Genomic DNA, 13,306 nt, shown 5'->3' with positions numbered 1-13,306 from the left:
AATTATTTAAAATTATTTAAAATTTATATATGTTTTATAATTAAATTTAAAGAAGATTTTATTATTAAATAACAATTTGAGTTGAGTCTATCTCAAACTTGTAAAAAATTATTTATAATTAAATTCTTACCTATCCACATAATGGATATGTACAATTAATAGGCTTAAGTTACAATTTGACCCCTAAATATACTCATTTTTTTTCACTTTGGTATTTAATTTTTTTATCCTAATTTAATACTTAAAGTATTAATTTCTTATATTTTAGCCCATTTTGTAAGGATCGTTAACAAAAATCTATTAAACAACTTTGGCCAATGAAAAACACTATGACATCTTTTGACCAATAAAAATGCCATGTGACAATTAAGTTTATTTAAAATAAAATATAAAATTTAAATTAAAAATAAAAATATCATATTAAATATTTAAATATTAAATTGGCCGCCATGTGGTGCTATTAAAACATATCATGTATCTTTTTTATTTTTAATATTATATATTATATTGATTAAAATGTAAAAAATCAAATATAATATATATAATTTTTAAAAAAGTTAAAAATATTTTTCATAAAATTAAAAATATATAATTATATATTTGATTTTATAATTTTTCAAATTTTATATATTATTTTAATTTTTAAAACAATATAATTATATATTTTTGGATTTTATAAAATTTATTTTTATTTAAAAAATTATATATATTATATATGATTTTTTTACATTTTTAATGGATATCATATATATAATACCAAAAAAAAGGACACGTGGTGTGTTCTAATAACATCATGTGGCTGGTCAATGGTCGATCAATGCTGATCAACAGTCGATCAATCAAAGTCAAAATATTTTTAAATATTAAAACATTTAATATTACATTTTTATTTTTATTTTTATTTTTATTTTATTTTTATTTTAAATAAACCTAATTATTGATTTTTTAACCCATTACAAAATGGACCAAAATAGAATAAAATTAAGTACTAAAATAGAAAAATAAATATACTTTTAAGGACTTGAAATAAGCATAATTAATATGATACTACACCAATGTATCTTTTCTCTTTTTCGCCATTAAAGCTGAAATTACACACACCCTTTTTAAATTGAGACCTTTGTCTTTGCATTATACTCACAAGTTACATTGACATTTTCACATTTTATTTATTTACTCTCTACCTAAGCTTATTTGTGTGCCTATGCAATGGCAGTTGATCCTCAAAACTCCCCCATGGAAGGGTTCCCGGCTACACCTAAGATCCGGGAAGTGAGGCCTGAGTCCGGTTTTGAGAATTTCGGGTTTTGCACTGACCCCTGTCGTGTCCCGGGCGGTGAACCCAACCCGGGAATAAGAAGAGTGAGTTTGAGGGCTGAGATTGACACTTCACCTCCTTTCGGATCGGTTAAGGAGGCTGTGACCCGGTTTGGTGGCAACGGACATTGGGTGCCATTGAACAAGTTTGGAGAATATGTAAGTATTTTCAGCTTTTTTGGTTTGACTATATTTATATATTTATAATATAATGTAACAATAAAGGTATTCTTTGTTTTGTTGTGTAATTTGCATGCAGCCCCAAAATTCTTGGTTTAATATGTTATTTTCTACTTTAACTTGTATGTTCATAGATTCTGAGGAGAAAAAAAAACAACGGCAATCATCAAATTTCAACATGTTATCATCATTTTTTGTTTGCAAATTGCTTGTATTTATTCCTGTATGAATGTATAAAAAGGAATTTTGTTATGAACACAGCATGGAATTGAAGAGTTTGATTTAAAGAAAGTGGAGGAACAAGCAGCAGAATTGGAGAAAGATCTGATTGTGAAAGAATTAGAGACCCTTGATGTGCTTGAAGAACTGGGGACTACAAAAAAGATTGTTGAAGAGTTAAAGAGACAGCTGCAAAGTGAAGCTATGAAATGTATGAACAGTACTGGTCCAGGCTTGGATTCAGATGATATCAAAGAAATGAACAAGGAGTACTATGGACAGGTGAGAATTGGGTATTCGAAACCGTGCTCGATTTCATCTCCAGATTCGATCTTGATGGAGTTGAAGCAAGCTAAGTTGAACCTTGGTAAAACTATCAATGATCTTGGGGTGATTCAAGCTTCTGTTGAGCGTCTAAATAAGAAAATGAAGAAAGAAAAAAGTTTACTTGAAATGACCCATGAGAGACTAACTTATAAATTTGCAGGGTTGGCATTGAAGCCACAGGTTGGCAACAATGGCAATGTTGAGCATTCTTTGAATGTTCCAAAGGGTGCTTTTCACAAAAATGGCAAGCCTGAGCAGTTTAAGCAAATGGTTGATCCTACAATGAATGAAGTTCCAAGATCAATGCCATTGCCAGGGAATGAACATAACAAGCCTTGTATTAGAACTGCTGAAATGAGGTGGATTGCAGCTAAGAAGATGGAGGAAGCTGCCATGGCAGCAAAGGCCCTTGCTGTTATTGAAATGAAGGGTTTGTCAAGCAATGAGAACTCATCAGGATTTTCCTTGCCGGAACCAGAGCCGTCTCCTCGAACCCCGAAAGTCCAACGGGCAGAAGAGGTTTCTAGCAGGGAAGCAATTCATGCAATGAACAAATTGGCTGAAGCAAACATCTCCAAGCGTACAATCCTGAGGAAACTGGAGGAAGCTTCAGAGGAAGTTAAACATAGTAAAGAAGCATTGGAAGAGGCTCTTAATAGAGTGGAATTTGCAAACAGGAAGCAACTTGATGCTGAAGAGGCTCTTAGGAGAATGATTCCAGATCAAGAACAGAAAAAACAGGCCTTTTGCAATGCTAACAAGATCAACAATTTCCCTCTCCCTCATCCTCATCCTCATCAGCATCAGCATATTCCTCAATCTCCATTACATGATCTAAACAACCAAAACCCAACAGTGGATGATGGAGCAAATCCTGCTTTAAGGCCAACAGTTTCAATGGGAGATATCCTCAGCAGGAAACAAGTCCCTACTAAAGGCCAGACTGAAAGGCAAAAGGTAGCTTTGAGCCAAATGCTTCATGAACTAAGGGAAGAACATCTGGCATTTTCTCCAAAACCTGATCAAAAAGATGACCAAAAGCAGTATTTGAACCAGCGAAGAAAGTTTGGGTTTATCCACATATCTCTTCCATTGCCAAAGCAAAACAAGAAGAAACCACAAGCTGTAAACACAATGTGATACCATTTGGATGCATGGTAATTATTGAACAGTGGTAATTCTGTGTTCAAATATAGTAACATGTTTTATTCAGTTTGCCTCATTTGTTTGTGTTGTCTTCTGGGTGATCATTTCTGTTTTTTAAATGTTGTTGCTATCTATGGATATTTGTTTTGAAATCTCCCTGTGCTGTAAATGTGTTCTATAATTTGCAATAATGTATTATGCAAACAGCCCTGAGATATTTAATTGGGGGGGGGGGTAGAAATAGAATCTCTTGTTATATATTAGCTTTTGGAAATCTTTCTCTTGAATCTTCTTAAATAAAAGCTCAATTATGCTCGAGGGTGACTCGATTTCAGCTGACTCAATCAATGGAGTTACTCGAGTTTGAACTTAGCTAAACAACGACCAGTCATATAATTAGATCATAAGATTCAACTCTGTAACAGGAATCACAATCTTTTTTCCCCATATTAATATAGACAAACAAAATTAGATCATCAGATTGGCAACTTTGGACTTCTCTACAGCGGAAAAGATGGATCAAACTCTGTGTTTTTTTTTTAGCCATATAATGTTTAAAATGATGTCAGTTGCCCAAAGAATTGCTGATTCCACATTCAGCTTAGCTTATTTATAAAAAATGTCAAATAGGTCAGTAATTGAATCTGCCCTTCATTTATCTTTTGGATTTTACCTCTTAATTTGCAAGTTGATTGCCTCCTGGCTTATCTTCTACTAATGATGCTTCTTAAATATGAAATTTTAGGCTTTCAAAAACACATCAAAAGGGTAACCCCTCCCATTGTTGATGCAAAAATCGTCGGACTATGTCCGTTATTATGAGGTATTGTCTATTTGAGAGATCTAAAAATGGTCTCTATGATTTTGTCTTTTTCAGAATAAATATCAGACCTAACCATTCTGAATTTTCTAGTAACCTGTGGCATTATTGGTCAGGTCTATCTGTACATTTTGTATACATTCAAGCTTCAAAAAACTAAGACTCCATGTAGAACTCCAAATCCTGGATCAGCTTGAACAATTTTTACTAGTTCTTGGACAGAGAGCTAAAAAAGACTTACATTTTTTTATGAGAAGTTGGAAAAACAATGGGGCCAAAAATGGAGGTTACCAACTTACCTACCATAAACCACACAAAAGTATACCCAAATCTTTATTATAATGGAAGTTCCAAGCAAATATCATGGAACATCCGAAGTACTCTACCATTTGCAAGACCTTACACCTATATTAAAGTCAAAATCCTGTTATAAATACTTTGTTTAATACATATTCGAATATGAGAATGAAATATAATGCTTCACATCGATCTAAATATTTGAAAACCTTAAAAACCTTAAAAACTTTGAATATATCCATATTGGTTTCCTTGTTTAGGTTTTCCCCCACCCTTTCAGGGGTGATCTTTTGTTTTTGGAACAAGAATAAAATTGGGTTCAACTTGTTTCCTTTTTCAATATTAAACACAGTTTGTTTGAAGCAAAAGCAGAATATTTGAGGGTTATTGTAACAAAAATATATATATACTAATTTCCCAAAGTGCCCTTATTTTTAAGGGCCTCTCCTCATATCACATGCTCTTTTTTAGTTCTTTTTTTGCCAGGTTTTTTGTTTTATTCATTGTTTTGTAACTGCAGAAGCTGTGCATGATTCTTAATTCTAAATATAGTTCAAAAGCTGTAATGCCAATTATTACACCACAAATTTCATTATATTCATACATTTAATAGTTTCAACATTTGTGCCTTTTTATTGATTGAAAAAAAAAAATCGAGCCTTTCATCTTTATTATCCCGTCCCAACTCAAAGGAGCCATCTTTCCACTCAAAAGGACTATCTCTTTCTATTTTCATTTCAAAAAGTAAGTCTTTCTTTCTCAATTTATTATTATTTTTTGGTAGATTTTAAATGTTTATTTCTGGGTAAATCTAATCTAAGCAACATTGTGTTCTTTGCTGTGTTTGCTCAAAAAGTTTTCTATTTTTTTTTTCTTAGTTCTTTCAAGATTTACATCTACAAGTCATTAGTAATGTTGTTGATTCCTTTTTCTTTGTTAAATATCACCAGCATTTTGAATCTGTGAATAAAAGATCATATAAAATTAATGAATTTGATTCTGGGAGATGTTGGTGGATCTGGTTTTGGCATTTGATGCATTATTTTTTTAGTTTAGTTGGCCGAAAAAAATATACCTCTAAAACAAGCTGATTCACATGCAGGTTTATTTTGATGCCGTGTGTATCATATAATAATTTGTAGTTTTAGATCTTTAGACTATAATTTCTAGAAATAAAGTTGAGAACTTTTACTTGATGTTCTTATGTTTACTGGCTAAAATGGTAACATTCATCTATGTTACTCGAAATCGGAGTGTATCTCACGCACAAATATACATAATTTAAAAACAAATGAAGAGTCGGAGAAACATAGCCATCGGTTACCGTCTCATGTTTGTGCATCATTGAATATTTTTGGATCTTTGTTCGGTTCTAACACTGATTTGTGTGGTTTCAGACAGCAACCAACAGTACCAGGGAATGCAGCAAGATGTGTTTGCACGCTGTGAACTCTTCATCTGAACCCCATAAGCTTGTCTCCATTTCTGAATCACCCATATTCATTCTCCTTGAGCTTGGATACTCGACAACAGAGAAGCAATTCATGTCCCATCTCGAAATGCATGACCTTGTTGAAGACGGTTGATTTCTGCTGTATATAAGATAGTAGTACATCGCGGGGTGATAGGGTTGTTCAAAGAATGGAAACTAAGGGGAAAATTGTGATGAAAAAGTATGAACTAGGGAGATTGTTAGGGCAAGGTAACTTTGCTAAAGTTTACTATGCAAGGAACATTGAAACAAGCCAAAGTGTGGCAATTAAAGTGATTCATAAAGAGAAGGTTTTGAAAGTAGGGTTGATTGATCATACCAAGAGGGAGATATCAATTATGAACCTTGTTAAACACCCTAATATCTTGGAGCTTTATGAAGTTATGGCAAGCAAAACCAAGATTTATTTTGTTATGGAATATGCCAAAGGTGGTGAGCTCTTCAAGAAGGTGTTCAAAAGAAAGTTGAGAGAAGACTTGGCAAGGAAGTATTTTCAGCAATTGATCAGTGCAGTCGATTTCTGCCATAGCAGAGGTGTTTATCACCGTGATTTAAAGCCTGAAAACTTGCTGCTCGATGAAAACGGTGATCTGAAAGTTTCGGATTTCGGTTTGAGTGCGCTTGCTGAGTCCAAGCATCAAGATGGGTTACTACACACAAGTTGTGGAACACCAGCATATGTGGCTCCTGAAGTTATAAACAGAAAGGGGTATGATGGAGCCAAAGCTGATATCTGGTCTTGTGGGGTGATCTTATTTGTTCTTTTAGCTGGTTATCTGCCATTTAATGACTCGAATCTTATAGCCATTTATCGGAAAATAAGCACGGCAAACTACAAAATTCCTAACTGGTTTTCACCAGAAGTGACCAAGTTGCTGTCAAGAATCTTCAATCCTAATCCGAAAGCTAGAATTCCGATTGCGAGAATCATGGCAACCCCATGGTTCAGAAAGGGGTTTAACCCCAAACCAGTTGAGAGAAAACACGAAACAGAACAGGCCCCTCACGATTTGGCTGCGGTTTTGGGTTCTGAGACTAAATACAATGCATTTGAAGCAAAGAAGCTCACTAATTTGAATGCCTTCGACATCATTTCGTCATCAAGCGGGTTCGATTTGTCGGGATTGTTTACAAAAAACGACGAGAAAAAGAAGGAAATACAGTTCACTTCCATGCATTCGGCCTCTGCTATTACATCTAAACTAGAGGACATTGCTGAGAGTTTGAAGCTAAAAGTTAAGATGAAAGATGGAGGATTGTTGAAAATGGAAGGTTCAAATAGAGGTAGAAAAGGTGCATTGGCAATTGATGCAGAGATATTTGAGTTCACCCCTTCTTTTCATTTAGTAGAGATAAGGAAGTGCAGTGGTGATACATTGGAGTTTCGAAACAAGCTGCAAGAGGATGTTAAACCAGCTCTCAAGGATATAGTTTGGGCATGGCAAGGTAATACAGTGCAGTCGTGCTAACTGTGTTCGTCCCCGGAGGGTGTTGGATGCTATATCGTGGAGGGTGTTGGATGCTATATCGTGTTAAACTGCGGTAAATACAGGTGACGGTAAAAGCTGAAACCGGAAATAGTGATGTAATAGCAATAGCTAGCATGTTTCTTGAGTTGTGATCTATGGTCACTCAATGAGTGAATGATCAAATACTTGGCTTTTGTAGTTAATGTATGAATAACACTATGGTTCTACAATATCCACATCTTTCAAGGTGCATTATACTATTTTTCTTGATTGAAAGTTTATGCATTTTTATTTTTATTTTAATTTTTTTAAATAATTTTTTGAATTTTTAGAATTAAGATCAAATAAATAAAATGTATACATACCAAAAGCTAAATTTTTTATTTTGTCACTATGTTATTCTTCCATTAATGATTTAACCGAGGAGTGTGAATAATATTGATGAAGAAATTTTATAAAAATTATAGTTGAGTGGCTAAAATAAATCATGATTTTATTTGTTCTGGTTTTACTTTAGAATTTATTATGTATATCCAGTAGAATTAATTTTATTTTTATAGATTTAGTTGATGAATTTTTAGAGGATAGATTCTTATTATGTTTTTAAATTAATTTATATTTTGATATTTTTCTATCACTTTGATTTTTAATTAATTTATATTTTAATTTTCATATTGCATAAAAAATAATTTAAATAATTGGTTGCTATTTAAAAGAAATAAATTTATTGATATTTCATAGCATAAATATTAAATTGAAGTGCTTAATCTTTCCATATTATAAATTAATTTTGTCCAAAGAGATTTTAACTAATTATTTATTATTGATTATTGTAAATAGAAGAATAATTTTCATAAGTTTCCATAAGGTTAAATTATGATTTGTCATACTCAACTTGAGGATTTAGTTTCTTTCATTTAAATAATGAAATAATAATAGTAAAGTCCTAATGTTTTCTTAATAAATATTTCAATATTTATGTAAATATTATTATTTGGAGCAGAGTATAACCAAAGACATTTTTGGATTAAAAATCTCAACATTTTTCCGGAAAATCTTTTATTCATAAATCAAAGCTAAAATACTCAATGATTATTATAAAAGAACATGGAAAGATACAGATGTGGATAAATAGCATAACAAGCCAGTTCCCCAAGTAGCAGAGCAGGGTTTTCGAGTATCTTACGACCTAAACTTGGATTTTATGGTATTGATAAGATCCGCATCGACTTGGAAGGTCTTGGTTAACACTTCATTAGGGATAGAAGAAGCGAAGAGATTTAGGGGAACAATCGCAGCACCGGGCAAGTGGCTGTTGAAAGCCGTGTAAGCTAGTGCCTTCCCATCTCCGATGTTGAGTTGGAAGTGCACCAGTCCTCGAGGGATGGCAAACATATGCCCTGCAGTCAAGACTTTCGAGTAATACACATTGTTAGTAGTCACAAAACCTACGAGGAGCTTCCCTTCAATGACTACACCGACCTCGCTCGCACGTGGATGCGAATGAGGAGGGTTGATTCCACCCGGGGCAAAGTCCACCCGGTTCATTGAAATCCCAAGAGTATTCAGCCCTGGGAATGAGAGGACATTTCCAGGTGTGAGGAATGACGAAAAGGCGTTTGTGGTGTTACCTTCCTGGGTGAACCCATCAAAGAAAAAGTCATCCGAAGTCACCTCGGATGCTGGTTTGCAAGGAAAACCGTTAACAGATATAGAGGCACTCAGGTTTGCTACGCAAAAGTCTTGTAATGGATCAGGGTCAGCTGAATGAGAAGGAAGAGGAAGAAGCCAGAAAACTGTGAGGCAACACAGTAGGTGGAATAACAAGGAAACCATGGCAGACATGAATTTCTCTTCCTGAGATTACAGCTAATGAAGATAAAAATGGAGTATAAAGATATTACAAGTCTGTAAAACAATGCCAAAATATACGAACTTGGTAAATGTTAGTTGGCTTTTAAGGGTGCATACTTAAATCAAACTATAAAGATACACGCAAAAGGCCATGTAATTCTTAAAGACTACAGAGAAATAATCAAGAAAATGACAGCGGCAGAAAATCAACACCTAATCCTAATAGAAATTGCAAATGGGGCAGAGAAGACAAAGTCTACAACATTTATGAAGACATTTGCAACCAATAACTGGACCGAGTTTAACTTGACTCGGTCAAACTGAATTGAATACAGTTACATAGCTAGCTTTATGAGACACTAGTCAATGAACCATATTCACAATGACAAATTCCATTGCCCATATATCCACTCTCATAAGGGTTTTAGCGTGGTCTTAAAGGCGGCAACTCAACCAAACTTCAATCTCAATGCGACTTCAAAAACTAAACTTTATGTGAAAATGCATATAGGTATATTGGACCTCTATGTTATTCCAACTTTTCATATTTCTTGAAGAACCCGTGTTTGATGTATATCTGGAAAGGGGTATGGGAATATAATCCTTTGAAAACCCTCCAAACATAGAGCAGATCTTCAAGAAAAAAATTGAACACGCTCGTGCTAGACACATCCGCATCTGATATTCACACCTGACTCAGAGAAACAAAGAAGGAACCTAGTACAAATCTGTCCCAATCTGAGCAAAAAGTAACAGTTAACTAATCCTGTTGATTTTCCAATTTGTTCACATAAGGATCTCTTTCAAGTGAAGTTTCAAGGTATCACCAAGAGAACACTGAATTGACCAAGTAAATTAACTCTTAGATATGACATGAGAACACACAGTGTGAAACCAAAAAGATGTTGTAAGATGCTTACACTTTGATATTGTCAAAGAGAAGGAATTTCTTAAAGCATGAAGTTACAACTGACAGGATATTATTGTCAAATGATGCAGAAAGAAAAAAAATTGTAATTCCAGCATTTCATATTTAAAGAAAATATAAGAAACGTGAAGCAAATTGGAGTAAAAATTTTCTCTCTATGAGAATTCCAACATGGTTGCATATAGCGAGATCAGTCAAATACAATAAAATATCCCGAATCCATACCACAATTACAATCTCTGCTTTGAGCAGGCAAAGGTCATGACAATTCACTGGTGGACAGGCATTCATGGCCTCCGAGAAATTGCACAGCAGAACTGTATCCCATTATTCAATAACACAAGCCCCTGCATCTCATACATTGTGGAAAAGACAATCCTCTCAAAATTTGCAGGCTATTCAAACTGCAATTTCAGAAGAATCCTATTGAAGAAAAGCACTTGGATCTGACTCAGAGGAGCACAGCATTAAGGCTTCATTCTGCAAGGGTTATATAAGTTATATGACAAGAAAAAGTATAAAAACTCTATGTGTGTGAGAGAGATCCTATGTTACTTAGGTGCAAGTCTTGGACGCATATATGTATTATGTATGTTCAATATTTTCTTAGTTTTTTCATAAATTTGGATGACTGTACCACAATGACCATTTCTGAGTCGGACACAGTTACTTCATGAAAAAATGAACAGTCGTATAACATAGGAGCAATCTAAAAAATAATACCTCCCTAAGGCAGCTGAGGTAATGGGAATCACTCCAGTGGGGGAAACCAAAGCATCCACCAGTACATCATTTGGGGTGACTGGTATTACTTCTTCATCCATTATCTGCACAGAATAAGACAGTGCAACTGCAAACCACAGCAATTGTTGAAGATAAGAATCTGAAAAACTAAAGCAGAACAGAACAACCTAGAGCATGTAATATAGCATGAAAGTAGACTAAGAAACAAAACTAGCAAATACCAAAGAGTGGGAGCCTCCAATTCTTTTCCTTGGCAAGCTCCTTGTAGTTCTTCAAGAATGTATCATAATATCTTTTCCATCCCACATGTCCACAAAAATAAAAGCAGAAATTATCAAGTAAGAGTTAAGCGATGACAATGAGACATGCACTAAAAGCACAGATAAACCGAGGCAAAGACAAAGTGCGCAAACCTACAGATAAGCGCATACAACTCATGGATGTCTTCGCAATAGTTGATTATGAATTGTTTTAGGGACAAGACAACATAAAGTTCAACAAATGTAATTGCCTGTAGATATTTGATAATGATTTATTAACCAAGATAACCCAGGGCCATGGCGTTAGATAATGTTTCAATTGCTTCGTAGTTGGAAGCGCAATAACTTGAGACTAAGAACTTAGGTAAAAAACCTGCCAGACGCTCACAAATATAAAGTATCTCTGAATTATGAAAGAATAACAAAACGCAGAAGATAGGCTAAATTTCAATAAGAATGGTAAACACACCCTCCACCACGGCCTAACCGTCTTCCAGATCTGTCAAAAGCAAGTCCTAGCAACATTGCAAGAAGAATGTTAAAGAAAGCAAAGAGAAAAGAAAGAGAAACCGAGCAGAAAACAGGACAAAAACATCTACCAGGCAAAATGAACAAATCAACTGGATCATTCGCATGCATCACTGCATCAAGAAATACAATTCAACATTAGAAAACATAAATATGAAAGCAAAAATGAGAAACAAACAATAGCCATCTAATTTACTTTCCTGGAGAATAACTCAAATGTAAGACCAAAACTAAGATGAAAATGTAACAGCGTTAACATAAACAATGATTTGCCTTGGATTGCGAGAATGATTTGGTTCAGCTTAGATTAGGGTAAAGAGAGCAAGGAAGTTACCTTAACAAATATTAACATAGTTGTTGTAGCAAATAAGATTATACAAACAAAAACTTAAAGATTTATTCTATCATAGAGGTAAGAGATGAAAGCACAATAGGCAATTATAGAAAAACAATGAAAGCAATTCTTTTAGCAAGCAAAAAGTAAATGGTGAGAAACAACAACTGGAAAATTATTTAATGGTGAGAGGCAAAAGAATCAAAACCAAGTTACTCAAACTCAGGTGTGAGTGTCGAAGAGCGATATATATCTGAGATGGGTATGCCCAATTTTCTTTTTTTCTTTTTTTCTTTTTCATATATTTAGTGAGTTAGAGTATCACATCATCGAACCCATATCTAAATACGTGCAAGGAATGAGTCACACTGGAACCAGGAAAAAAATGATCATAGTAACATAGAATAAAAATATATAGAGATCAACTTGTATACCATCTTCACGAGTATTTCCATCAGCATCAACTGAAGCAGGTTCCAAAATGTTCATGGAATTCGCAACTAAATCATCGATGCGCGAGATATTGAACATCCTCATGTTACTATTCTTATCCTCCACGCGAGGAACATAAAGTTTTTTTGCAGTCTGAAGCTTACTACCATCTAGCACAGAGACAAAAAATAGGTTAAAAAAAAAAAGCTAAAAACAACACAATAAACCACACAAAGATAAAGAACAATGACTACTTCAATACTGAAATTTTGGTATATAGAAGAACCTGGGGCAGGTGATAGAATTTGAGATAACAACTTAGAGGTATCAACTTCTCGTAAAGCACTGCAACTTATATAGGCACATAATCTCTTACTTGATTTGAACCATGGAGCTTCCAAAACTATACTCTGGATTATATCATCTAAAAAGAAAGACCCAGGAATTAGAATTCGAAATATATTGATAAAATCGAAAATGAGGAGAAAATAGATGGGGGTTACCTTCTTGGGATCGGAGGGAGGGATCCATGGACTTGAGGGTCTGGCGAACATTGGAGCGGATGATCCGCTTCTGCTTGAAAACCGATTCAAGATTGTCAGCTTCTTGATCGTTGTTGGACATTGCTACGATAAAGGTTGGCTGGCTACAGCTACTGAGTTTTTCTGCAAGAGGGGTTTTTTTGAGTCTAATTGGTTTGAAACGATACTACGATAGACCTTACACAGTCTTTCAAGAATTTAACTGGTCTAATTTTGCTCACAGTCCATCTATTCATCCAAAGTTTGACGTTCGATCCCTCTATTTCTTTTTAGGTTTAATTTACAATTTGGCCCCCGAAATATACTCCTTTTCCCACTTTAGTACATAAACTTTTTTTCACAAATTAGGTACCTAAAGTACCATTCCGTTGTACATTTTAGTCCAATTTTTAACGTCATAAAAAAATAGGTGGGCAA

The 13,306-nt window shown here is 34.3% G+C and overlaps 4 protein-coding genes across 4 annotated transcripts; 2 read left to right on the top strand and 2 right to left on the bottom strand.

The window, feature by feature from the left end:
- The first annotated feature begins 1,046 nt into the window (after nt 1–1,046).
- Nucleotides 1,047–3,393, top strand: LOC108489173 (WEB family protein At2g40480-like). The gene is made up of 2 exons (XM_017793505.2): nt 1,047–1,476; nt 1,759–3,393. The coding sequence occupies exons 1-2, from the start codon at nt 1,210–1,212 to the stop codon at nt 3,181–3,183; spliced, it is 1,692 nt and encodes a 563-aa protein (XP_017648994.2). The 5' UTR covers nt 1,047–1,209; the 3' UTR covers nt 3,184–3,393.
- Nucleotides 3,394–4,554: 1,161 nt separating this feature from the next.
- On the top strand, nt 4,555–7,543 carry LOC108489174 (CBL-interacting protein kinase 18-like). Its single transcript, XM_017793506.2, has 2 exons — nt 4,555–5,050; nt 5,704–7,543. The coding sequence occupies exon 2, from the start codon at nt 5,948–5,950 to the stop codon at nt 7,265–7,267; it is 1,320 nt and encodes a 439-aa protein (XP_017648995.1). The 5' UTR covers nt 4,555–5,050; nt 5,704–5,947; the 3' UTR covers nt 7,268–7,543.
- Nucleotides 7,544–8,309: 766 nt separating this feature from the next.
- LOC108489177 (germin-like protein subfamily T member 2) lies at nt 8,310–9,657 on the bottom strand. Its single transcript, XM_017793508.2, has one exon. The coding sequence runs from the start codon at nt 9,110–9,112 to the stop codon at nt 8,450–8,452; it is 663 nt and encodes a 220-aa protein (XP_017648997.1). The 5' UTR covers nt 9,113–9,657; the 3' UTR covers nt 8,310–8,449.
- Nucleotides 9,658–10,067: 410 nt separating this feature from the next.
- On the bottom strand, nt 10,068–13,092 carry LOC108489175 (5-formyltetrahydrofolate cyclo-ligase, mitochondrial-like). The gene is made up of 8 exons (XM_017793507.2): nt 12,851–13,092; nt 12,634–12,771; nt 12,350–12,517; nt 11,653–11,694; nt 11,523–11,568; nt 11,015–11,085; nt 10,773–10,899; nt 10,068–10,529 (listed from the first exon to the last, which is right to left on the bottom strand). Exons 1-8 carry the CDS (start codon nt 12,969–12,971, stop codon nt 10,517–10,519), a joined length of 726 nt encoding a protein of 241 aa, XP_017648996.1. The 5' UTR covers nt 12,972–13,092; the 3' UTR covers nt 10,068–10,516.
- Between the last annotated feature and the right edge of the window lie 214 nt (nt 13,093–13,306).

The sequence above is a fragment of the Gossypium arboreum genome, chromosome 10 (assembly GCF_025698485.1).
Source record: "Gossypium arboreum isolate Shixiya-1 chromosome 10, ASM2569848v2, whole genome shotgun sequence".
NCBI classification, from domain to species: Eukaryota; Viridiplantae; Streptophyta; class Magnoliopsida; order Malvales; family Malvaceae; genus Gossypium; species Gossypium arboreum.
The sequence above is the reverse complement of the archived record's forward strand: the minus strand, read 5'-3'. Positions and strand labels throughout refer to the sequence as shown.